Source organism: Polypterus senegalus, chromosome 8 (assembly GCF_016835505.1).
Source record: "Polypterus senegalus isolate Bchr_013 chromosome 8, ASM1683550v1, whole genome shotgun sequence".
Classification (NCBI taxonomy): domain Eukaryota; kingdom Metazoa; phylum Chordata; class Cladistia; order Polypteriformes; family Polypteridae; genus Polypterus; species Polypterus senegalus.
In genome coordinates, this window is record NC_053161.1 from 134711185 (window position 1) to 134738316 (window position 27132).

Below are 27132 nucleotides of genomic sequence, written 5' to 3' on the forward strand. Positions count from 1 at the left end.
CTTCTGGCCTTAATGCAGGCAAGGTGGAGTATGTATCCCGTCAATGCCGGTTGATGTGTAATCGATACACACCAAGTTTTGTATTGGAAGCACTGGTCACGCCATCTAGCAGTCATAGTGGAAACTACTTCTGCCTGATGGAAACAAAGTGTTGGTGTGGCCATGAACATGGATGTTGGCTGCTAATTTCGCGAAATTGTCCAAATTAGAGGTAAGATAAAAATATGTACCAGCTTATTGTTTGCTTGTGTGCTATATTCAAATTAACAATCTCCACTTAATTTAGCATCTGCTTGACAGCAAAAACACAAATAACTTTTTTTTATATAATTGTACTAGGGTGCTTCGGCCCCTTCTCGCTTCGCTCGCCAACCCCCGTTTGTTTTTCCCCGATACACACTTCTAATATTTTTTTTTCTTTCAATTGTTGCTATTTCATTAGTTTCACTTTTATTTCAGTACTTCTGTAAAATCAATATTTGGAATCTTTCGAGTCCCAATGTGCTGAATGTTCTTAATGAGGTCAGTGAGACATGTGTTTAATGACTTTGTACCATAATTTAGGATAGGTTTCTCTGTTTGGAATTTCAGCACAGACAAAACAATCTACATCACCAGCAGTTAATTTTTTTTTTTTTTGCAAAGTAACCAATAAATGCATGTGAGGTAAACTCCGTTTGTTTTTTTTTTATTTCTCTTGACTTAAACTTCAAAGCCTTACAATATTTACATACTTCTGACATATCACTTATGTTCATATATTCGATCTCTATTCACCTTTTATCTCTTTGTGCTAATGCGATGTTTACTTTGTTTCTTTTGACACTGTCGTTTTTTTCTGCATCTTGCTCTGCATGTGTTTCTATGAGTCTTTTGAATTCCATTTTTCATTATCTCTAACCTGCTCTGCATGTGTTTGGCCCCTTGTTTTTTTAAGCTCTTTATGACATTTTACTTTGTATTCTACTCTGTCTTTTATTTCTAACCTTGCTTTATCCTGCTTTTGTTTCAATGACACAAGGAGCCTCATGCATAACGCCGTGCATAGAATTCGCCCTATAACATGACGCAAGTACAAAAGCCAAAATGTGCTTATGCACAGAAAAATCCAGATGCATAAATCTGTGCGTTCACCAACTTCCACGTTCTTCCGCTACATAAATCCTGGTTAGCGTGGAAAGTAATGCTCGTGCATGCACCTGCTGTTCTGCCCCAACTTCTCCCAGAATTACGCCTCTTTGAATATGTAAATGAATATAAATAGCCCTTAAGTTCAGTGTTCTGTGAAAAGACAATGGGAAAAGCACGGGGGAAAACAGAATTTCAGCGAGTACCAAGTGGAGGCAAAGAAAAACGTACTATTTGTTTGTTTAAACAGTGGTATAAACAACAAAAGGAAGTCGATCGAGTGACATAGCGTGTCAGAGAAACTCGAAAGCTCAAGTTCACAAAGTCGCGCAGTGCCCGAGATAAAAAAAAAAAAAAGTTGTCACATATCAAAGTCACTGTGAAAAAGTGAGTCATAGCCCACTGTCTGAGTGTCATGAAAGCTTATTAGGGTACAGAGGAAGAAAAAAAAAAAAAAAGGAACACATGGGTAGCACAAAATGTCCACTTTAATCACGTAGTTTATTTTGTTATTAAAGTAGAACATCATAAACTTCATCTTAAAATCGATTAATTTAATAGTTTCTCAAATCCCATTATAACTAAAGTAGCATGTTAAATGCTTGGTTTTGAATTTGATCTTCTATGTGCTCTGTGTGTGTGTGTGAATCACTACATGCTTCTGGGTTTTCTCTTATGCCGACAGGACACAGAATCCATTACATTCATAATACTACAGCACTCTGAATAATTAAAATAATGAGATGTATACTTGATATAATTTTCATGATGATAGGAGTTAAAGCATGTTATTAAACATGGGAACATGGTGGCACAGCAATTGTGCAGGACCTTCGATAAAATTTATTGCAGCAGTACTGTATCTTTCAAACATATTAACCCCCAATTCCTGTCCTTCCTTTTCTTTCTCCAAATACCCAATCGCCACACAATCGGCTCTGTAATAGACGTTCAGCAATCTGTAATCTTATAACTACGATTCTTCAAAACTTTTAAGAATCATTGAAATATCTTTGTAATACATGTTTAATTATTCTATCCTTCATGCCAGTCCCAGTGAAACATACAGTGCGAGGCAGGAACAATCCATAAATGGAGCGCCAGATACTTGCTAGCGTAGCAACACCATGTCCTTTAACTTCATTTAAATAATCTATATTGCTAATAAAGTTTTATCTATATGATAAACATAATTTGCAGCATTTCATCTTTAAAATGATATCATCATCATATGTAAATACGCGCTTTATAAAGTGGCTCAGGTTGAGTAATATTATTACTGTAGTGCAAGTTTACAGTGAGGTAATCTATACTAATAAAAGGCAAAGCCCTCACTCACTCACTCACTCATCACTAATTCTCCAACTTCCCGTGTAGGTAGAAGGCTGAAATTTGGCAGGCTCATTCCTTACAGCTTACTTACAAAAGTTGGGCAGGTTTCATTTCGAAATTCTACGCCTAATGGTCATAACTGGAAGGTATTTTTCTCCATTAACTGTAATGGAGTTGAGCTGGAATGACGTGGGGGGCGGAGTTTCGTGTGACATCATCACGCCTCTCATGTAATCACGTGAACTGACTGTCAACGCAGTGCGTAGAAAACCAGGAAGACCTCCACAAAGCGCTTAAGAAAACATGCATTATATAATTGAGAAGGCAGCGAAACAATAAGAAGCGAGCGAGTGACATATACTACCATATTCATGACTGCTGCTACCTCGGAAAGAAAGCAAGGTGTAAACCTAAACTTTAAATTAAGTTCATAGACAGGCTACCGCTGGCGTTTCACATGCCCACAGGTAATGCGGGATACAAGTTTAATGAGAGGACGCAGGATATAAACGAGAGTTTTGATCACTTTATAACTAAGTTAAAATTGTAGGTGAAGGGGTGTGCTTATGCAAATTCCGAGACTGTGTTTGTGGGGATTGACAGTTAAGGCGGTGGGGAGTCACATCATCATCTCCCCTCCCATTCATCTCATTTGGCTCTGAGCTGAGCTCTGCAGCTAACGCCGTCTTCCGAAGCAATTCGTCAGACTGCCACCAAATACTCACAGAAAAATCCACAAGTTAATACACACGCTGTCTCTATAGAGTTTCTCCACACTGAATCCTCCAGGCACTACTTACAAAAGGTTACATTGACAATCGTGTTACGTTATTTTTAAAATCTTTCCTTTTCTTAGCACAAGCACAGCTGAGAAGCTTGATGCATGTGCTCCATAACGTTAAAAATAATGCATTTAATCACACTTTGCATTACAAGCAAAGGGGAGCTTTTGTCAATGCATGATTTCCTGGTACACCGATTACTTTGATCAGCGCATCCCGATTCATTTTACCCTCGCACCACCTTAGTTTGAGAAGAAGTATGAAAAATATGAGGTTAACACAGAAAAACAGATCGCCAATTCAAGCTTTATGAATAATCGATTCGCCATCAATAATTGTTTTGGTAAAGCCATCCTCCTTCCATTTTATAATTTTTCCGCCACTAGCCGTGATTAAATGAACGGTAAATAAAGTAAGAGCAAAGCGAGGGTGACTTATTTAGACAGGCATATATATGACAGCAACACTCATGACAATGTCAATCATGTTACGTTATTATTAAAATGTTTCCTTTTCTTTACTTCTTTAACACACTACTTCTCCGCTGTATTTTGAGATATATATATATATATATATAGATATATATATATATAAATATATATATATATATATATATATATATATAGATATAGATATAGATATAGATATAGATATAGATATAACCTCCAAAGAGCGCCGAGACTTTTGATATCATGAACGTGTCTGCAAAGACTGTGGTCTCCTGCCCTGCAAAAGTCGAGCAGCCAGCGCGCGTGCATAGCTGTGCCGGCCTTTGAGACGCTGACTGCGCTTCTGCCTTAAGTCAAAGTGAGCACTTTTAATTTTTTTCATTCCTCCCCCTGCGCTATAGCCCAGACAAGTGCAAACACGGGACCCCTTTTCTACACCACGACAAAATAATATTAAGGCGATTCACACTTTCTTTTGCACGTATACAATTATGAGGTTCTCACCCCGGATTATGAAGACACGCACACGAGTAGAGGACTGACAGTGCCATCACGGCCGATTAATGGCGAGGACGTCTCACCAGTCTACACAAGACCCACCGCGACTGTCCTCAAAAGGCGATCATAACGTCAGTGAACACATCTCTCTATACTATATAAAAGAAAAAGGCAACTTTCCTTTCTTTACACCTTTTTTCCTTTTATCCCAAACCAAAGCCTTTCTCGCTTAACACTGCAGAGGACCCAAAACTAATTTTCTTTAAAATGCCGGTAAGGCACATTATCAGAGGCACAAATTTGAACGTTCACATAAAAAATGTAATTTCTATACCACAGCCGTTGTGTAGCGCCTTTCAAAAGGGATCTACTACTGAGAGATGATCCATATATATTTTAGCTGCTGTTAGTTACTTACCTGTTGTGTTGCACAGTCTTTAAAATGTAGTTTACCAACCACTCCAGTAGTGCTCAATGTACCTGTACTTCTTAAAACGTTAATGTTTTACTGTTTAATAACTTATAGACTATATTTTATTATTTCTCTCTTGCATTCAGTGACCAAAGCTATACACACACATATATAAAAGCTATACACACAAGTATATGTATGTATATATATATATAAAAATATAATATAATATAATATATATATATATTATATATATATATATATATATATATATATATATATATATATATATATATATAATATATATATATATATATATATATATATATATATATATATATATATATATATATAATATATATATACGTAGATATAGATAGATAGATAGATATGAGAACAACACTCATATCAATGACAAAACAATTACATTAACAATCATGTTACATTATTTTTAAAGTTTTTCCTTTTCTTTTTCGTACCTTCTTTAACACACTACTTCTCCGCTGCGAAGCGCGGGTATTCTGCTAGTTGTACTTATAAGTAACAAACAGTTCTACAAGGAACACTTGGAGTGATTGATTGCATTTAGAGCTCTTAGGATGAAACTTTTTCTGAACCGCGAGGTCCGTACAGGAAAGGCTTTGAAACGTTTGCCGTGTGAAAGCAGATCAAATATACAGCATGGCTGAGGCACTGTGTGCTTGATCCTCTATCCTGATAATTCCCTTTCTGATCAGCTGCTGTACAGCTGTGATTCACACTCAGATACAGTGATATAAATACTCCGAGTGGTGCAGTGAGAGTAATATGGAGAAAGATGATCCGCTGTGGCAACCCCTAATGGGAGCAGCTGAAAGAAGAAAAAGAAGGTGCAGTGAGAGTAACAACGCTAAAGCAGCTATGGTATTTGGAATAGTTTGGTCATTCCGTGGACCATTATATTGTTACTTGTTAATTACAATCAGAGGTCTTAAACTAATAAACAATATGCGGTTAATTTCAGTGTACAGTAATCCCTCGCTATATCGCGCTTCGACTTTCGCGGCTTCACTCTATCGGATTTTAAATGTAAGCATATCTAAATATCACAGATTTTTCGCTGGTTCGCAGATTTCTGCGAACAATGCGTCTTTTAATTTATGGTACATGCTTCCTCAGTTTGTTTGCCCAGTTGATTTCATACAAGGGACGCTATTGGCGGATGGCTTAGAAGCTACCCAATCAGAGCATGTATTACATATTAACTAAAACTCCTCAATGCTATAAGATATGCTTCCCGCGCGGTGCTTGATTGTTTGCTTGTCTCTGCCTCTCTCTCACCCTCTCTGACATTCTCTGCGCCTGACGGAGGGGGTGTGAGCAGAGGTGCTGTTTGCACAGAGGCTGTTTGCTTAAAAGATACTGACGCTCCTCTAAAAAATGCCGCTTTATTGCGGTGCTCGGCATATTTAAAAGCACACATATTGATATATTTTTTTTTTTTTTTTTGATTGTTTGCTTTAATCTCGCTCTCTCTCTCTCTCTCTGACGTTCTCTGCGCCTGACGGAGGAGATGTGAGCAGAGGGGCTGTTTGCACAGAGGCTGTATGCTTAGAAGATACGGACGCTCCTCTGAAAAATGCCGCTTTATTGCGGTGCTTCGGGCAAACTTAAAAGCACACGTATTGATTTTTTTGATTGTTTGCTTTTCTTTGCGAGCGCTCGCTCTCTCTCTTAAATTCTCTTCTCCTGATGCAGACCCTCCTTTGAAGAAAAGATACATTTGCATTCTTTTAATTGTGAGAAAGAACTGTCATCTCTGTCTTGTCATGGAGCACAGTTTAAACTTTTGACTAAAGGGTGCTATTTCATGTCTAGAGGGCTCGAATAATGTTAACAGTGGTTTAAAATATATAAAAACAACAATACAAACATATGGTTTCTACTTCGCGGATTTTCATCTATTGCGGGGGGTTCTGGAACGCAACCCCCGCGATCGAGAAGGGATTACTGTATTTATAAAGCCACGTCAGGGATGTGGATCTGAAAAAGAAAGATAAACCACACAGGAACAGTAGCACTGCTTTGACGCTGGGTGCCACCAGTCTGCAAAACTGAATGGAGAACTTGAGTACGACTGGGTATGAGGTACCGTGGAAAAGTGTGTGGCTTTACGGCAAGTTTAGGTCTTATACATCGCGATTTGAATGTGGAAATGTTCTTACGCAACATTTCTGTGCGTACGCACCGTTTATATATGAGGCCCCTGGTCCGTGGTGATTACTTTCCCATTTTCGAGTAATGATTTCCGTTTGTTTGCGCTCCTGCGATCTGTACTTTCTCTTTTTTTATACTTTCTAATTTTCTTACTTTCATATTCTTTGACTTTGTCCATGCCAACTATTTTTTTTTTGAGCCTTTCGAATTCCACTGCTTTCATAATCTCTAACTTGCTCTGCATGTGTATAGCACCAACGTCCGGATTAGACATGAATTTTTTCACTTCCACTTCTTCCAGGCTGATAATTAATTACTTTCCTTATTTTCTGAATTTGCACCTAGATTATTTTTTCTTTTTCGTCTCTCCAAAGCTTTTGAGTCTGCTTTCCCTGCACTGCTTTCTTCTTCGCCTAGTCATCTACATTTCATTTATAACGTATTGTCCTTATATGCTTGTCTTGGCACAAAGTCTCATGTTTAAGGTCCCCACGAGAATTTTCTTGGCCAATCTCTTTAGTCTCGCGGGTCTTTTAAATGTCTTCTGTGATCTTATAAGATCACGTATCGTCGCCCTACTGTTTCTCTCCAGAATTTTTTGTTTTTTATAATAGAGAGAAATAAATTTAGGCAACAAGGGGGGTTAACCTTCTGCGAGTGGCTCCTGGATGATTAAGATCATCAGTACAAAATCAAATATCAAAAATACAGTTTGAGGCCATAGGTTTGCATTAGGTATGCTCCAATCAGGTTTATTAAGGCTCATACTGATCATCAATTTCAGGTTTCTTGATCAGCCAAAGAAAGATGTTTTTTTCTTTTAAAAATTTTTTTTACACTAAGGTCCTGCATAACCAGACACATAGAAGTGTTATGTCCTTAATTAAGGTATTACAATTGGTATTTTTATAATTAAAAAGATAGACCACAGGTGTTAATTTTTTTTTTAATTAACAAAATTAAACTCAAAATTCCCTAATTTCAAACATGTATTACCAAACAATGCACATGTTAAGTCAATTAGTGCATCTATTAGAGTTTTCCTTCAAAATAATGATAAGAAACAGATTTACTTCAGCTTTTAACAACTATATTAGATTTTCAGTGGGTTCAAAAATTTACATACACCAAGGTGACTATTTCTTTAAATGGCATGGAGGACTCCAGGGATTGATATTACTTTTAGCTGCTTTTGAGCCGATAATTACCATAATTTGTGGTTAATGATAACATATGTGGCTGTAAATAAGGACCTACCTTTAATGTGTGATTAAGACAGTGGAGAAATGAAAAGAAAAATTGTGGATCTTCATAAGTTGGGTTCCTCCCTAGGAGCCAACCCCAAAAAATTGAAGGAACACAACTGTAAAATCAATTGTATGAAAATATTAAAAGCTTGGTATCACACAGACCAAGTCTTTCTGGAAGGAGGCATAAATCTACTCTCAGGGATGAAGCAAGTTGGAAAGCTTCAACAGAACCAAAATAACAGCTTGAAGAGCTTGGTGAAGGAGCTGGAGAAATCAGGAACAAGTGTCATCATTCACCATTAACTTCTCAAACACTGCAATGTTGGTAATGAAATGGCTTGTAGACAATGTTACAGTAAGGGAGTAAGCCCTGGCCTGAATCCCACAGAAAAATCTGTGGACTTAACTGAACGTACGTATCCAAGCAGAGGTCCACAAACCCGGTTTAATTCCACTAGTGCTGTCAGGAATGGACAAAAATACCAAAATATGTTGTGTGAAATGTGAGAAATTTATGTGGACGCTGTTAGTTTGGGTCAGATCAAGAGGGGAGAGGGAGAGCGTGAATGTGACAAAATAAGACAGAAACAGAATAAAACTGAAAGAAAAGCTTTTACAAATACCATATATTTACACCCAATCTGACGCTGTTAGTTTTCAAATAATACTGCATTAGTGCGATGATGTTTTCCGATTAGTACTATTCAGGTCATACAATGGATTTCGTCAAAATGTCACATTTGTCTCTCCTTTTTTTTGCCCAGTGCTGCGCTCACATCATGGACCAGAAGGTGTGAGCTTATTCAGTGCGAGCAGGAACACACAGGTGGCCGGTTGATGTGCTACAACATGCTGGCGGCGATTAACCCACATTTACTGTACAAGGCATGCACGGGGTCCACTGAGAAAAGAAGAGTGTGTTCTTTGCTCACCTTGCGGAGGAACTTCATTGCCTTGTACAAGGCGACGGAAAAAGAAAAACAGGATGCAGCAGACAAGCTTCTGTTCCAAGACCGTTGCTTACCCCAGGAAAGCAAACTCAGTGAGTGTCAGGCACCCCCTTCAATGCATTAGGAACCACAGCACAGAGAGAAGTGTGTACATTGCAACAGGCACACGTCGTAAATGTGAGAAGGGCGGCCCTTTGGTGTGTGGGAACTGTAAAAATTTGAATCCGATTGCATACAGCGCAGAACTGAACTCTCTGTACTATTCTTTCCTCTGCATGTCATGGAGTATAAAAGAAACAGCACTATGCACCAAAATGTGGATACTGGGCAAGATTGGGGAACACACAAAACAAAATGCGGCCAATGATTACAACCACAAGATGACATGCGAATGAATATGAATAATATTGTATCAGTGCCACAATGTTTTCCCAAATATACTATACAGGTCAAAAAATGAATTATTCCAAATATCATATATGTTCTGTTTTTTGTCAGTGCGGCTCTGCCATCATGGACCATAAGTTGCATACAAATTCAGCGTGAGCAGGAACACTCAATAAAACTGAATTTAAAAAAAAGTTGAAATGACAATGAGATACCAAGAAGGCAGATTCACCAGCGTGTGTGCGCCAGCTTTTATCCTACCAGATCAGAGAATTTCCACTTCCATTGTCTCAAAACACCACTCACATGTATAGTTATTCCCAGTTTCAAATAAAAAACTAACAGCGTCACATCTGCGGTTGGAGTTTGATCATAACATAGAATAAAAGTGCAAAAAAACCACACTAACTAAAACAAGTACTATAAATTTACAACAGCAGTTACAGACACAAATCAAATGTATGTTTTCATAGCATTGTACCTTTTATGAAAGAGCTTATTTGATATTTGGACTTGAACTGTATAAAGTGTAAAGGCTGAAGTCGATATTTTGTCATTTATTACTAAAATATAAAAAATGTTTGTTTACATAGACTGTTGTAGACACGGAACACATATGAAATGTGTTCCAAATAACAATCTTATATCCCCTCCAAAACACCCACCACTTGACTCCAAGATAATCAAGGCTTGAACTGGGAGAAGCTTACTGTCCTTTCTGCAGCGGTTTTGGGTGGGACGGTATAGCAGGCTGCTTGTCTTGATCAACATATTTACAAGACGAAACATGGTGGCGGAGAGGTGTGAAGGGATTTAAGGTGGGCCGGGTTTACAAGTTTTTTCATAGGCTTTGGTAATTCTAGTATTAAAAGTACACTTTCATGCGGAATTTAGAAATGTACTCAAAATTTTCTGCATAGAGTTTGAGTTGTCTCTTTAGTATAAAACACCATAAGGTTTACATTTTAATTGCGGGTTTCCAGAAGGGCATAAAATAAGTCTGTTGTGTCAGGGTTTGCAGGCTGGAACATATTTGGACAAGCGATAAGCATGACAATTTTATCAGGACATTTTTGAAATAGAAAATAGCAAGAGTCCCAGCATGCTTGCCGATTACTGCTGGACTCCTGAAGCTACATACAGCAGAAAATAGTATACCGATAGGGGGAGACGCTCCCACCATATATATATATGGTGTAAATACGTATTTGTCAATTTTAAAATGTGTCACTTGAAATGCTTGTGTGATTAACAAAAAAATTGTTTAATTCAGTATATACAAAAAAATACCATAATATTCACTTATTTTGAGTTGGTATAATTACATTAACTGTTGGATAAAATTTTATTAAAAGAGAGACTCCAATACCTAAAACCAAAAGTTGCACATAATACCTATCTTAAATGAATTCCATCTGAACTTTTTCTGGACTTTCAGAAACAAGGGGCCATAACTTCAGATGATCGTCAACTTCATATTTTCTGTGCCATCTCTTTCAAAACATAACTGTAAATCGCCTTAATTTTAAAAAATATTTTAAAAATGCCATTTTGGCAAGTTGGAAAAAGTCCTTTTCATTTAGCACCCTCCTGCCCTTTGACCACATGTTCAACTAGGGCTAAGCAACAGGAATTAGATTAATTACCACTAGTAAAAAGATTCATTAGATCATAACTCTAGATCCAACACTAGAATTACCAAAGCCAACAAAAAAAAAAACAAAACTTTTAAGCCCAGCCCATCTTAAATCCCTTCGCCCCTCTCCATCAGTGCCTTTTGTGTTGTTAATGTGCTATCCCATTCCCACCACCCACCGCTGCAGTCCAATTCGCAAAGAAGGTTCTCAGTGTTTGGTGTTTTATCTTGGAGTGAAGTGCTGGAGTTGTATAGGTTAAATACATCATTTGGAATACATACATTTCATGTGCATTCAGTTTCTACAACAATCTATGTAAATACATCGTTAAAAGAGAAGTGTTTTTCAAGTTTTAGTAATTATTGACAAAATGTAGACGTGAAGTGTATAATGTGTGAAACCTGAAGTCCAAATATCAAACATACACTTTCACAAAAGTTACAAGTATAACAAAACAAGTGCACTTTTATTCAATAATATAATTGCAGAAAAAAAAACCTCGTGTTAGTGTGGAACATTGACACGACTTTAATACAACCGCTTTGGTGGTGCAGTGGTAGGAACTGCTGACTCGTAATCAATAGCCAGTTGCTCTTATTCTTACTATTATAGAATACTAGCAAAATACCCGTGCTTTGCAGCGGCAAAGTACTGCCTTAAAATTTTTATTAAGAAGAAAATTAAACCTTTTTAAACTGAAGGAAAATATACCAATAATTATTTGTTAAGGATCTCTTTGTATACCGCAGTGTCAGTTCGGCCCTCCGGTTGTAATATGACCAAGCCGTGAGCTGAGCTTACTCTTGAGCATGCAACGTACAGTTGGCCATGTGAAAAGTAATCTTGTCTCAAATCTCACAGCTTGGATTGCTGCTGTCATAATCGGTTTGAGTTTCATGGTTTGTTTCAATTACGACAGTATTTGTAGGACTTGTGTTGAAGAGACATTCGGCATCTGTCAAGCGTTGTAAGCATACAACTGGTTTCATCAATAACCTCACATCCAGCTTTTGAGAGTTTAAACATTCATAAACATCAAAGTGTCCACTACTGAAATCGTCACCTGTGAATCTAAGATGTTTAAGAGGCATTGGTGGTTGTCGAAAGGTGTAAAATATTTGACCATTTCGGTACACTTGAAAGCGACAACCGAACAATTCAGCAGCAGCCATCAACTCACATGCAGAACCATAGGTGAAGGGCTTAAGCATTTCATTCAATACATAAGACACAATGTTCCTCCGGATATCAAGAGTGAGCCTGATATGGCCGTGCAATATGTAACAAAGAGAATGGAAAAGGCAGGTGTCATCAACCGGGCATGGAAACCACTCGGTGACAGTTCTTTGATCGATGGTGATCACCTCGATAGACATGTTAATGGGGATACAGTTGGAACGATAAAAGAAATGGGTACCTGAACAATGTAAAGTAAGTCTAAAATACCTAAACAATAACTATAATCGTAATAAACGAACAACAGCGGAGAAGCTGTGGATTAAAAAAAAGGCTGTAGTTATCAGCAGGGAGACGTGAATCCCGTGGCGAAGCAAGGAAGGGAATGTAGAGACTGGAGCGACGGACGGCCTTAATAGGCAGGCCGCCTCACACGTTGACTGAGCTGCAGGTTATGGACGTATATTTGTACGCAAGTAGGATTCAGTTAGCGTTGGGAACCCGCGTACCAAATTTCTAGAAGATTGGCCCATATGTAACAAAGACCGTTAGAAAGTTCAATATGGCGGCCGACAGTGGCATCATACCACCGAAATAAGTATGTACATCGGTTTCAGATAGCGCAGGGAATCCTCCTACCAAATTTCGTGAAGATGGGGCCATAAATAAGAAAGTTCAACATGGCGGACGTTGTCGACCGTTACGTGTAAAATTTCAAAATTTCAAAAACAGGACACACTCTTCATATGCTCCACCTGATATCCAATTAGATAAAATATATATATATATATATATACACCTGTATATATAAACAAACATTTTTTACTTTTTAGTACACTTTTAAACTTAATAGCATGGTTTTGAAAAAGTCTCTCATACATCACTGATAAAATAAAAGCGTGGGTGCTTTTCATCAATCAATAAAATCTTAGCAAAAGCACCCACACTTATTTCACGAGTAACGTATGAGAGACTTATTTTTTAGTTCACTTTAACTTAATATAAGCGTGGTTTAAAAATCTTTTTTTATTTATCTATACTAATAAAAGGCAAAGCCTACGCGTAACGGTCATAATTAGAAACTATTTTTCTCCATATACTGTAATGGAGTTGAGCTGGATGGCCGTGGGGGGCGGAGTTTCGTGCGACGTCATCATGCCTCCCACGTAATCATGTTAACTGACTATCAACGCAGTACGTAGAAAAACAGGAAGAGCTCAAAAAAGCGCTGAAGAAAACATGCATTATATAATTGAGAAGGTAGCAAAACAATAAGAAGCGAGCAACTAACATATACAACCATATTCATGAGTGCTGCTACTTCGAAAACAAAGCACGGTGTAAACCTAAAGTTTAAATTACGTTCATAGACAGGCTGCCGCTGGTGTTTGTAATTTAGTGCCTGCCCATATAAGGCCGTCCGTCAGCGGCAATCCAATAGAAACACTGCCGCTAAATATTCACAGGTAAAGGACTGTGCTTATGCAGAGGAAGATGAGATGGTCAGGGTGGTGTTTGGCACAAACTCAGCGAAACTGCGAGAGAAACTTATAAGTGCCGGGTCTTAGCTGACATCACATACAGTCGTGGACATCACACGAGATGGCACCAGCACAGCTGGGAACCTTCGATGCAAGAACACCAAATGGCTCACGTGAACTGACACAGTGCACAGATAAAAAGCAACAGTTCCAAAGAGTGCTGAACAAAAACCGAATTACACAATTTGAGAAGGCAGCAAAAAAATATGAAGCGTCTGATACATACAAGCATAAGTGCAGCTACTGCGGAAACAAAGCACACGGTGGAAAAAGTGAGTCCCGCTAAAGGAAGACAGTATAAAAAAAAATGCAGTGTGTCACATTTTAGATAAAGAGGAAGACGAGCTCTTTATTGATGCAGTAAGAAACAAATCGATGAATGAAACCTCTTATCTTTACAACAATTGACAAACACGGAATGTAACTTGAACACAACACATTATAAAAATACGACCCTGATTGAAACAAATAATGATAATCAAATCCTTGACAACAGCAACACTCAATAACACTCACAAAAAAAATTCTGTATATTGACAATCATGTTACGTTATTTTTAAAATCTTTCCTTTTCTTAGCACAAGCACAGCTGAGAAGCTTCAATGCATGTACTCCATAACAAAAAATAACATTTAATCACACTTTCAATTCCAAGCAAAGGGGAACTTTTGTCAATGCATGATTTCCTGATACATCGATTACACTGATGCACACATCACAGCTACAAAAATGTTAGAGTCGGAATGAAGCGTTCCTACGACTGATCGGAGGAAAATTTCATTTCAAAAAACTACCCGAGCGAAGCCTTGATAAAAGCAAGGTTTTGTGCACAATGAAAAGCAAGCAAAATTAGATGCATTACAGAAAGCGGACTTTGTGGCTCTTACTGGGGATCATTAAGCATTTTGTAATTAGATGTAATTAGAATTACTAACGGTCACGGAAATCCAATAATCACACTGTTTTAGCCTAATGTACAAAATAATTTTGGCTAAGGTTACTCAGAGTTTAAAGATTAAGTTGGTCAAATTACCTTTTATGTTTCTGATTTATTTTTTTTAAGATGAAAAACTGCGCTTTGTTGAAATTTTGATTATTATTATTTAAAGAAAATACCATTCTGAAAATGTACTTAAAGTACTTAAACTACCACTTTATTTTTTTAAGTCTGCCCAATTTTAACCAGGGATGATATGTTTGTTTCTGTTTTAAATTCAAATGCAGTTTAAAAGCATTTTTTTTTCAGAAATTAAAAGAGCTGGAGTTTACAATATTCATGTCCACGTCTATTATTTGATTATGTCGCCCACTAAAACCGTTTTAAATTAAAAAAAAAAAAAAAACACATTTGCGATTTGGGGCAAATTTACGTGTGCGATTACATATGATTACTCAAGATTAATTATTACACAGCCTCTAATTAATTGGATTCATTTTTTTTTTTAATCGAGTCCCGCCCATTATATTATTTATTTATACATATACATATACATATATACATATATATATACACATATATACATACATATATATATACACATATATACATACATATATACACATATATACATACATATATACACATATATACATACATATATACACATACATACATACATACATACATACATATAAATTTGCTTCTTGGCTATACCCTTTCAGGTTCTCCCTGTTCCTGTGTTTATTTTATAAGGCTGAATGAAGGCCCCTGAACTTTGACAATTCTGTCCGCAATAAAAGCTTTTCCTTTGTTGATTAATATAAGTAAACATTAAAGTGTAATGTTAGATACATTCATTGTCAATAATTGTTAACATTAGTCTGTGTTCTTTATTATAAATTCTTGAGAAATAGGGAACTGAAGCAAAGCTGAACACAGAAATGAGATCAGTAGTTGTGTTTAAGTGGCACTTTTTCCTCATTTTTTGATTATGTGTGTTTCACACACATGTCACCTGAAAGCTGCTAGGGTATCACACAGCCCTAATCAATAAGTACACTGATATTAGGACTAATCTAAACCAACAATTGAAGAACACTGAAATATACCTATTTAAAATATAACTAGAATTAGTAAAGGCAGCTGATTATCAATAGCAAAGTATTATTAAAATAAAGGAATGCTCCACCCAACAGAAAACTGTTCGTCACAGTTTGTTTCATCATCCCTGCACGAGATTGTAGCCTACATAAAATAGGATTTTTCTTTCCTGCAAAGAACAATAAGTCTTCTGTCATCTTCCAGTGTAATACAAATTGAAATTTATCATAAATAAAGCTGCATTTTGCCCTCATACCCCATGCCAAACATAGGACTAAGCAAACCATTACTTACACAGTTCTCTTTTGGTGTGAAATCATTCAAAATACATAATGAACTAGGAGGTTTGTCAACTACTTAATGGTTCCAGAAAATTTATTTTAAATGCATTGATTGAAAAAAGTTGAATGACATGAAAGAATTATTAAAAAACCTCTAGATTGATTTCAAATGACACTAGTTATTACAGCCAAAAAGAAATGACACTAAACTTGCCTTGATTCATTTGCCCTCTGGCATAGCCAAGTCAGTCTTTTCAGCAAGCATTTCTGTCTTTTTCGTTTCTGCCTTGTTCTATACATTGGAGAACATCCTCTCTATATGATCAGTGGCAGCAAAACTTAATTAACTGGACAAAAAATGCAACGGCTTCCGCCTATGATCCAGGACTGCAGCAACAAAGACGGTATGTGATGTGGTCTCAACTCCAGAGTAGAATCTTTCGGAATGAGACTTGCGTACTGTATTTACTAAGGTGTTAACTGTGGCACTGTAGTTTCACCTCATCTTGCAATTTAACTAGTGAATGCTTCAAAAATTACATTTTTTTCTTACTTATTACAAAGAGATTGAGTTGGTATGAGAACGTGCAATAAGTTTGCTGCAGGTTGCATGAATACACTAAAGAACAGAGAACCAGTCAATTGTCAGCTGTAATGCATTTGCAAAGCAAATTCATTTGCACACAGATTCTCAATCGCATTCTTGTTTGACTTTTACAATGTTGACATCATTATCTTGTACCCAGGCAGCCACTCAGAATGCAGCATTATTGGCATAAAGATTCTATGCAGTGCAAGGATTTCCTACCTTCTTGGTAACACACACCCAATTCCATAGCCCACTTCATCTGATAGCCCCAACATACATTCAATCGCTCTCTGTGAAATTTTAACTACATTAATGCTACAAAAAATACATACCCTGAACTACTGACATTCAAAGGGTTATTAAAACTGCCTTTAATAGACAAAGCATAAATACCTTCTACTGGTGATGTTTTCAACCTCGTACAAAGTCCTTGAACATCTCCATAACAATCTTGAATTTTATGTAATCCTTCTGCTCCTCGCAACTCCATAAGACTACGCAGTTCTTTAACTGAACACCCAAAATCTCCCTCATGGTTAGTCTCTGCTACGGAGTTCTTCACCCCAGTGTACGATACAGAATTATTTGCCATGTTCCTTACTTCCACAATAGTTGCAAGAAATGCAATCCAAAACTGTAACACAAAGCTTCCAGGAAAATTAAAAAACAAATTATTCCCTTAATGATGGAGGAAGTCAGCCATCAAGATGTATACTATAAGCAATTTCCGATCCATTACTTCTTATCATGGGTATCCATCCATTTTAAAAGGAGGTTCTTCTACTGCAGCCTGGAAGGCAAAAACAAGGGGAAAAAAATCAGTTTAAAGATTGAGTACAGTAACAACCAATCCATAAACTTTTAGGCAAATACATTGTACCAGGTTTCTAGCAGAAAGGTGCTCTCAAGTGTCAAGATGGATATGTACAGCTGAAGTCTGACATTTACATACACTTACGATGAATTCTTTAAAACTCAATTTAAAACTCCTCCATAGATTTTAAACTAACAAACTATACATTTGGCATAAGACATTTAGTTAGTGCAAGGTAACAGTAACTTTTTCCAACAATGTTCACAGACAAGAGGCACTTTTTAAGAATGTCACAATTCCAAATGGGTCACAAGATTACATATACTGTTAAACGTGCCTTTTAACAGCTTGGAAAATTCCAGAAAATGTCCAGCCATTGGGCAAATAAGACAATTGGCTTCTGATAGCCAATTAGCATAATCAGGTGGGTGTATGTGAAGGCCTACTATACTCACTGCCTCTTTCCTTCACATAATGAGATAATCAAAAAAAAAAAAATCAGCAAAAGATCTCAAAAAAAAAAAACAAATTGTGAACTTTCACATATGTGGTTGATCCTTGGGAACAATTTCCAAAGGTTCCATGTTCATCTGTATAAATAATATGCAAGTATAAAACACCATGGGATCATCATACCACTCGGGAACGAGATGCATTCTGTCTCCTAGCGAAGAATGTCCTTTGTTACAAAAAGTGCAAATCATTCTCAGAGCAGCAGCAAAGGACAATGTGAAGATGCTGGAGGAAATAGGTAGACAAGTATCTATATCCACAGTAAAACAAGTTGTGTGTCGACATAACCTGAAAGGTTGCTCAGCAAGGAAGAAGCCACTGTTCCAGCACCACCATCAAGAAGTTAGACCATGGAGAAATGTCCTCTGGTCTGATAAATCCAAGATCAAAACTATTTGGCCATAATGATCACAGTTGTGTTTGGAGGAAAAAGGATGAGGCTTGCAAGTTAAAAACCACCACCACCATCCCAACCATCAAACATGGGGCTGGAAACATCATGTTTTGGGGCGCTTTGCTTCAGGAGGAACTGGTGCACTTCAAAAAATAGATGGTATCATAAGGAAGGAAAACTATGTAGATATATTACAGTAACATCAAGAGCTCAGCAAGGAAGTTGAAGCTCAGTTGCAAATGCGTGGCTTAAAGGACAACAAGATTAAGGTATAGGAGTGGCCATCACAAAGCCCTGACCTCAATCTGATTGAAAATTTGTGGGCAGAACTAAAAATGTGTCTGTTAGCAAGAGAACCTATGAACCTGTCCCAATTACACCAGTTCTGTCTGGAGGAATGGGCCAAAATTCCAGCAATGTACTGTAAGAAGCTTGTGGAAGGCTACCCAAAAACTTGGCTTAAGTTAAACAATTTAAAAGAAATGCTACCAAAGTGTATGTAAATTCATGATCTACTGGGATTGTGATACAGTTAATAAAAAGCTACAACCAAAATAAAGTGGATGGTCTTAAATGATATGCCAAATTTATAGTTTGTTAGTATAAATTCTGGAGGGGTTAGAAAGAGAATTTTAAAGAAATCACCTTAAGTGCATGTAAATCTCAGACTTCAGCTCTATATACCAAGTGCCAAGTATCCAGGATGTAACGACTAATGACTCCAAAAGGTGGCATCATGGCGGACCTGCTGATGAGAGCTCCCCCAGATTGAACAGTGACATTAAAATGAGTTTTGATGTTGAAAAGGTAGTACCCTGCCTCCTACTTTAAATGTAAGCCAGTCAAGTGAGAACTACCAAGACAGCTTGACTTGGAACATGAGGCCATGAATGAGTACCTCACCATTCTTTACAACAGCAAAGTAACAGTGTAACAAAGACTCTTATCAAAGGCTCACATAAATGTAAGATGAAATATATGTGGAGCTCCAAGAGAGGAAAAGACCGGGGCATACCCGGGATAGAATATTAAAGCTATGGCCAAACAGGCAAGCAACCCTATTATAAAGCTTGGGATCAAACGCTGAATAATCAAACCTAAAATGGACTACTGAGGTTTTCTCTTCAATTCAATTTATTTTGAAACTGTACCATGCCAAGCCCCATTGAGTGTTTCTTCATTTAAAATAACTGGGCTATCAGAATGTGGTACCCTTGTGTGCACTTCCAACCTGCACCTCACACACTACTATAACATTTCTTTCAATAGCCCATTTTTCATGCAAAGTGCTTTACAAGATGTCAATAAAAAAGTTCCAGGAAAAGAAAACCAAATTAGAAATGCATAATATGAATGAATAAATGATACACCAAAACAATACATAAGAATAAATCAATATGCACTTGCATAACACAAAATGCACAATTAACAACCCTTAGTTATATATTCATTTTCAAGTCTCTAAAGTCCAATGTTATGATAAATGAGCCATTCAGATGTACACATACGGTATATATTATATATTATTATAATTGATCTCTTATGCATATACTGTGGTATATTCAATGGACTGCATCTCAAATTCAATGCCATACTAAACAGAAAATCCAAAATGATCAAATAGATTGAAGCACGTTTAAACACACACAAAACACAAACTAAATTACAAATCCAAAACATCTTGCCTCCTAACTATGACTAGGTCCTCACTTTCTCTTTTAGTTGTTTATAAACTTTCTCTGGGCAAATACTGAAAACCCAGTAACAGTAATTGGAACAGTGTGTCCGCTACAATAATTATAATGGGAAAAAATCCAGGGTTTCCAGGTTTTTTTTTTGTTTGTTTTTTTTACCCTTGACAGAACAAATCACAGATCTTGCTTCCCACTTCTCTGCTCTAATTTTCAGTTGGCCATTAAGGGCTTCTCTAAATATCACAATGCAGAAAAAAATGCTATCAACTATAACCAGGTTTGGAGTCCATATGTTTTACCATTGCATTGTCTATTAACACAGAGATCTACATGAATCCTGCACAATGAAAATGCAGATAAAACCCTAGAGCAAATTACTGTGACCTTTGGAACAATGGTCAAAAAGCGACTAATTGAATTCTTCGGTAAGGGATGGAGAGTATTATAAATATTCTATCAAAAGATAAAGAGTTAAATAGGCAGAGCAAACAAAATACTATATAGGGATAGGCACCCAGCGCTTACCTCAGTCTGTCCTAAGAACTAAATATTAACACTGGCTGTTGAGTAATTTTCAATAATTAAAAAGTTTATTCCAAAATAACGCAAGTGACCAATTACATAATATACAGAGATCATGAAAAAGAATAATTTTGCAATAATGAGACAATAACCCTTTTTGTTTTTTTAGACTTCTACAGATGGCGCATACAGTTTACTTGATGTTCTTTAAATTAAATATCGCCTAATTTATTTGGAATGGTACATTCCAAACACTTAAAATGGAATGAAGCCATTCAATTATTGAATGAACAGACTGAGAAATGGTAAAGGCCAATCTGCATTAAAAGGATGAGTTCTAAGGAGTGGCACAAGAGTTCTAACATATTCAGACATTTCATGTAATATTTCAGGATGTCAAGACAACTCTTGCTTTAGAACATTGCAGTGTCACAAATGATCAATGTTGGGTTTGAGTTAATATGGAGGTGTATGATGATCATCAATTATGACCAATTTTCCCCCAAGGGTGTTACCATGCATTAGTACACACAACTTTCTCTGTAAAGCCTATTTGTCCCAGAAGGGAAATACAAAGTACTATTTACGTAACAGTCTGAGTGCTACATATATAATTACTGTATGCATGTAAGTTTTTTTTATTACTGTTAATATTTTACATTTTTTTGCTCATAGTACATCTGCAAAGCATGATGTGCATATGACATGAGCACAGTTGTATAAATGACATAGTGATTACTCAACTGCCTCTTTCACATGAACAATTCTTTGAGCTTGAAATGTGACATGATCAAAAAGAAAGTAAAATGGGTACAATAATGCACATGAAAACCCAGAAAAACTCTGGCAATTACATAATAAACATTCAGATTTTTTTTAACTATAAAAAAAATGAAAAACACAAAGCTGACTGGTTCAGGAGCCATGCGCATAACCTGCAGCATAGGAGGTCAGCTGAATACTGCGGGTTGGAGCAGACAATCTATGTACACAACAAGTGGAAAGACAACAGTAAACCAATTCATTCACCTGCTTTGAGTAACAGCAAAAATGTAATTAAAAGGCAACTGTAACGCTGGTCTAGAACACTGCTGTCCATAAGGCTGCTGCATGGAACAAACTCTGAACCCTTAACAGACAGATTCTGCAGTTAATAGCCAGAAAGATTTATATCAGGGAAGAAAAAGCTTGCCTATTATAAGAGACTTTCTTGGTAACAGATTGAATCTACAAGCAACATCAACTCTGTACCATGATGCTTGTACCCTAGGCAGCTTGTGCACAACAAATCAGAATCTGGGAGTTGTAGCAGCACAAGTAGGAGTTTAAGCCCAGGTCTCCTTCGCTTTTGTATTTTGGCACTCAACCACTTTGACCCCCAGCCATGCCTGAAAGCAACGGTGATGTACTTATTTTATTGGAGACTCGATTGTGCACCACCTGAGCTTTCAGTGACCAAACTGAAAAAGTCTTTCATCTTGTTTTCCCAGTGCAGTGTTTAAGCATTACATTTTATCCTTGCATACCATGCACGATAATCTATTATAAGCATGAATGAAGGTATATACTTTATATTCAAAACCAGTAAACAAAAATGCTTAGGAGCACATAGATATAAGCCAACTATGTACAGATTTTGTCCAACTATGAAATGATTACAAATTGAAATGCATTGCTTTCTGTATCATTTAAATGTGTGTTTATGCAAGTGGATGGTTATGTACTTTATAACTAATAAGAAATAAGGGATAACTTGAACACTAAGTATTTTCAATTTGCGAAGAGTGCCATACAAGATTAAACTGAACAGAAGCTACAGTTCGAGCTATTAATAGCATATCTGATCAAGAAAATGCAAAACTCACACAAATCTACATTTGTTAAACAGGAGACTACTTTACTGAAAAGATTAACAATTCAAGAAGGATTTATTAAGGGTTTATTTTCTACAGCTTATACAAAATGTTCAGAGTCTGAGAAGTCACTGAAAAAATTATATATAATAAACTATGAAAAACTCCATCAGGTGCTATATAATAAATGAAAACATTTGTTTTTTACTGTATATACAAAGAAATGGAGCTTAAACATAACACAGAACTTACACAAATCACATGTAAAAGATTAAGCAATATTCTGACTTCTAATATCTATAAGTACTAGCATTATATTTCTCCTGCTGTATAATATGCTAATAAGCAATTATAAAGAAATTGAATTAACTGAAATAAAGTTACACTGAAAGTTACACTGCAGCATAGTATGCTGACAATAGGTATTGTAACACACATCACATCTAAGAAAATAGCTTGGATAGTTGCACTACCATACAAGGACATGCTCAATCAAAAAAGGTTATATACTTTAAAGAAAGTGTTCAAGACGAACTATATCCGCCATAGGAGTCCAAAAACCCATACACTAGTGCAGCACCGATGGTTGGTCATTTCTGTATCCCTAGCAGACCTAAACAGTACAGACAATGCTTCTATGGAGACGAATGCAAGCTTGCGGTTTTATTTAAATGAGAATGTAAAAAATAAATAAATAAACATAAATTACTCCACCTCTTAACCTTCAAGACACTACTGATAAATGAACAATCTTCAAAAATCTGAAAAATCTGGCATTACTCTGCTCAAGACTTCAAAAAAAAAACTACAGTAAAGTTTTGAAAGATAACCCACAATATCATATCAAAAACTATAAAACTTTCACAATGAAAAACGAACAACTCTCTCTGAATTATTATAAAATAAACAGCACAAAATAGCTAATATGAATGCATCCATAAAAGCAAGGTGGAGAATGCAAAACCACCTGTACATATCATGTGCAAAATGTTTTCCAAATGAAGTTATTTTGGAAATTATGTCAATAGAAAGGTTGCCAGGTTGCCCTAACATACCATTTGACCTTCACCTGCATATTCTTGCAAGCATCCTTTTCATTATGTAAAAAGACTCACTAAATGATTCTCAGTAAGCCTTTCTTAAGCCAATTACACTACAGCAGCTTCAGTCTCTTTCATCTCAAAAAGCATTAACAGCACAAGTCTGAGGCAAGAATTGAGCCAATTTTAAAATTATTGAAAAATCTAAATTTAAGTGTCAGCCTGCTTTCCTTCTATATTCCATATTTAGCTTTCTATTACAAGGTGACAGGACACAAAATGCTAACCTTGCCACACTAGGCACAAAAGCCTGAAGTCAAAGCTTGATAGGAGGTTAGTCCATCAAAGGCAATGCTTATATACACACACCCAAATTAACACCTATTAACTCAACATTTACATCATTGCAACACAAGAGAAAACTTCAGTATACATAAAAAAATACACAGGAAAATATGCAAGATAGTATCATCTGAACTTAAAGCACTGCTCTGCCCAAAAAACACATGTGCTTTAAGAACATACGACAAGAGCAATGCAGAGATTAAACACAAATTAAACAAATCGCATCTTAATTCAGATTAAATGTCAACAATTTGTGCGGCTATGTGTGCAAAGTTAGAAATACATTCCATTGCCACATACAGAAAATTGGCTCTGGGGTGGTGGGATCTGAATAACCTTTTATTTAGTTTCTACATGAATGTTAAAAAAAAAAAAAAGGTACATTAGCACCTCTCCTCTGGTGTTAAAGGACTACCATTTATTAACTTACTTCCACTCAACGTTCTGTAGTGTACAACTAAAAAAGAATTTGCTATGTTCAAATTTGTAAAAGAATGGTTGCTACAGATATACCGATTATCTGCATGTTTGTTTAGTCTGTAGGTTATAAAATTAAACCTTGAAAGTTCTCTGTAGGGGAAACAAAATATTCAAGTCGAAAGCCATTTTTTAATGCTGCTCACTTAAACACTAAGCAATTTCTCTTATTTTGAGTACTCTGTCATTGAAGTGTTACCAATGGAGGAAGAAAATAAAAAATACAAAAAATAAAAAAAAGTTTAGCAAATTCAAGTTCTCTCAACTTAAAATGGCACATAAATCACCCTACGTTTACCAAATTAAAAATGGCTCAATATAAGTAAACCATAAATAAAAGCAATTTACAAGAAAGTGTAGTGTAGTCTAATGAGAATCATGCAGGGTGCAGCAATAAAATGCAATTGATTTACTATTAACAGAAGTAAGTAAATCATGGGAAGTCAAAGGAGGTAGGGGAAGGGGGAGAACCAAATCGAGCAGAGACCATGCATCCATTGGAAATAAATAAAGTTAAAGAATAAGGTGTGAACTGAAAATCTGATTTTTCCTGTTGCACCCTACGCAACTGTGATTGATCTTGTTCAGGAAAAGATCTGTCGCCCCACAGGAGAAAGACTTTCCGAGACCAAGGTAATAAAGCTTTTGAAATTGCTTTTGGACAAAGGCAGAACCGTATCAGTTGCATGGAGATTCCACCTGAACCTGAAGTCACTTTAGTACACATGTACTTTGTCAGCATGACCGTGTGGATCAAACAGAGGAAACTCTGCAGTTTATTTGTGACTTTACAAAGTAGGAAGTAAATAAATATAGGTAAATAACATTCAATTTGGCTTTTATATAAATAACAAACATGGTTTTCATATAAGGACCATCACAAAACATAAACAGGACTTTGCACGATACCTTGGCAACCTCTGTAAGCCGTACTGTTTTGTTGAAGGACAGGTGTGGGGCAGACTGACTGGCAGGATGATGCCTAACCTGCTGCTGCATCCAAATGGTGCCATCTTTCACCTTTATACCTGGTGCAGCTGTGTTGTTCTAATATGTGAGTGGACGTTTCTTGTGGGGAAGGCTTCTGTTCTCTTTCTCCAATGTAGAATCCTCGGCCTCATCCGAGTTCACCTTTGTTATAACACGACGTCTTTATCTGAAAACAGCAGTGTCAGATCGGGGCGAGCATGAACGTGACTGAGAGAATAAATCTGAATAAAAAAGTGCTAACCTTTACAAGTACCATAAATTTACATTGGTTGTTAGACTTAAAACAAATGTAGGTTTTTATTCAATAATAGTAAGAACAGCAGCTCACTACTCAAAACGGAGGCGTCTAGGGTCAAACCGTGAAAGGCTTTATTACAGCAGTTCTTACCGCAGCACCACCATAGTGGTCGTGTTAAGATTGTGTCAATGTCGCACCCTATACTTCTTTTTCTGCAGTTATATTCTTAAATAAAAGCGCACTTGTTTTGTTGTACTTGTACCTTTTGTGAAAGTGCTTGATATTTGGACTTCAGGCTTCACACATTATACACTTCACGTCCATATTTTGTCAATAAACATGAAAAAGTTTGTTTTAACGATGTGTTTACATAGATTGTTGTAGACAGATTGTTGAGAGAACTTTTTGCCCTTTCCATGTTGGTGGGGGTTGGATGGGATAGCAGGCTGCTTGCTGATTGACAAATTTGCAACACAAAAGAGGCTGACAGAGAGGTGCGAACGGATTTAAGTTTGGTCGGGATTACACGTTTTTTCGTAGGCCTTGGTAATTCTAATGTTAATTATTTTAAGATAGTTCTTCTGTGAATATACCTCTTTAATTGATGATGGTTTTGATGTTAATTTTGTTAGTTAAGAGTAACTAGTCTTGTGTTCAATTTGCTTTAAAACTCTTCACTTATGATCAATTTTACAACCTTATTTAATATTTATGTACAGCAGTCCTCAGACTGAGTTTATTTGATAGAGCGATGGATAGATAGCTAGAGGGCTGACAGATGCTTTATTAATCCCTGAGAGGAAATTTGCAATCTAATAAACAAACAGTTCCAAAATTTCTGTAAGAAACACCACATCAAGGATACAACTACAGGACGATTTATACAGTGTGCTAAATTACAGAACACAGGTTATACGTATAAAAAGGATATACAAAATAAAAGGTACAGGAAAGGGGGCAACTGTATATGAACTAGCTTAATCTGTAGTCAAATGGTCCACCACTGAGGCATGCCCCCGATTTTGTTGAACACTTTTGTACGTCCTTTGGGATAAAATTATGTGCTACGTGAGTAAATGTTAAAAGTAGCCAGCATTGCACAGCTCTGAGTGGGGAACTGTCATTTTACTGCAACGCCAAAAGGTCAATACAAGAGCTTTCTTCAAGAAAAACAGACTAGCAGCTGGTATTAGCTTGAATTTAGTAATTTACATATTTTAAAGCAACATCTACTATCTAAACAGAAAAACATAATTAATCCTTAAATGGAAAAGTAATAGCTAGCCAGCAACATTAGATTATGCAAGTATCTTAACACACCAAAAAGGCAACTACCTTACAAGAGCTCTAAACCACTTCTGACTGAGACGCAGGGTGTTTAATAATGAAAAGCTGCCCAATGTCATAAAACCTTAGCTTTGTTACAAACCAATATTTATAGATATTTTCACAAATTAGTTTTTAAGTTATCAGAAACAGATTCTTACCCCAAAATATGTTAGATTCTGTTCAACCCATTTGTTAAAAGGCATGCATAATAATGCACAACTCATCACTGATCACTGATGATGTATTGCAGCCTGTAAGCCAACAGTCACTACTT

At 36.5% G+C, this 27132-nt stretch overlaps 1 protein-coding gene across 4 annotated transcripts in view; it reads right to left on the minus strand.

The window, feature by feature from the left end:
- Positions 1–27132, minus strand: part of atp2b1a (ATPase plasma membrane Ca2+ transporting 1a) — a 225119-nt gene that overhangs the window by 140840 nt on the left and 57147 nt on the right. For 3 of the 4 annotated variants that reach the window (XM_039761795.1, XM_039761793.1, XM_039761796.1), the window contains exon 2: positions 17043–17439. In XM_039761795.1, the coding sequence (XP_039617729.1) occupies positions 17043–17241 (199 nt within the window). In that variant the 5' untranslated portion in view covers positions 17242–17439. Of the gene's footprint in view, positions 1–17042; positions 17440–27132 lie in introns of those variants that run through there. The other variant, XM_039761797.1, reaches the window with a different exon arrangement.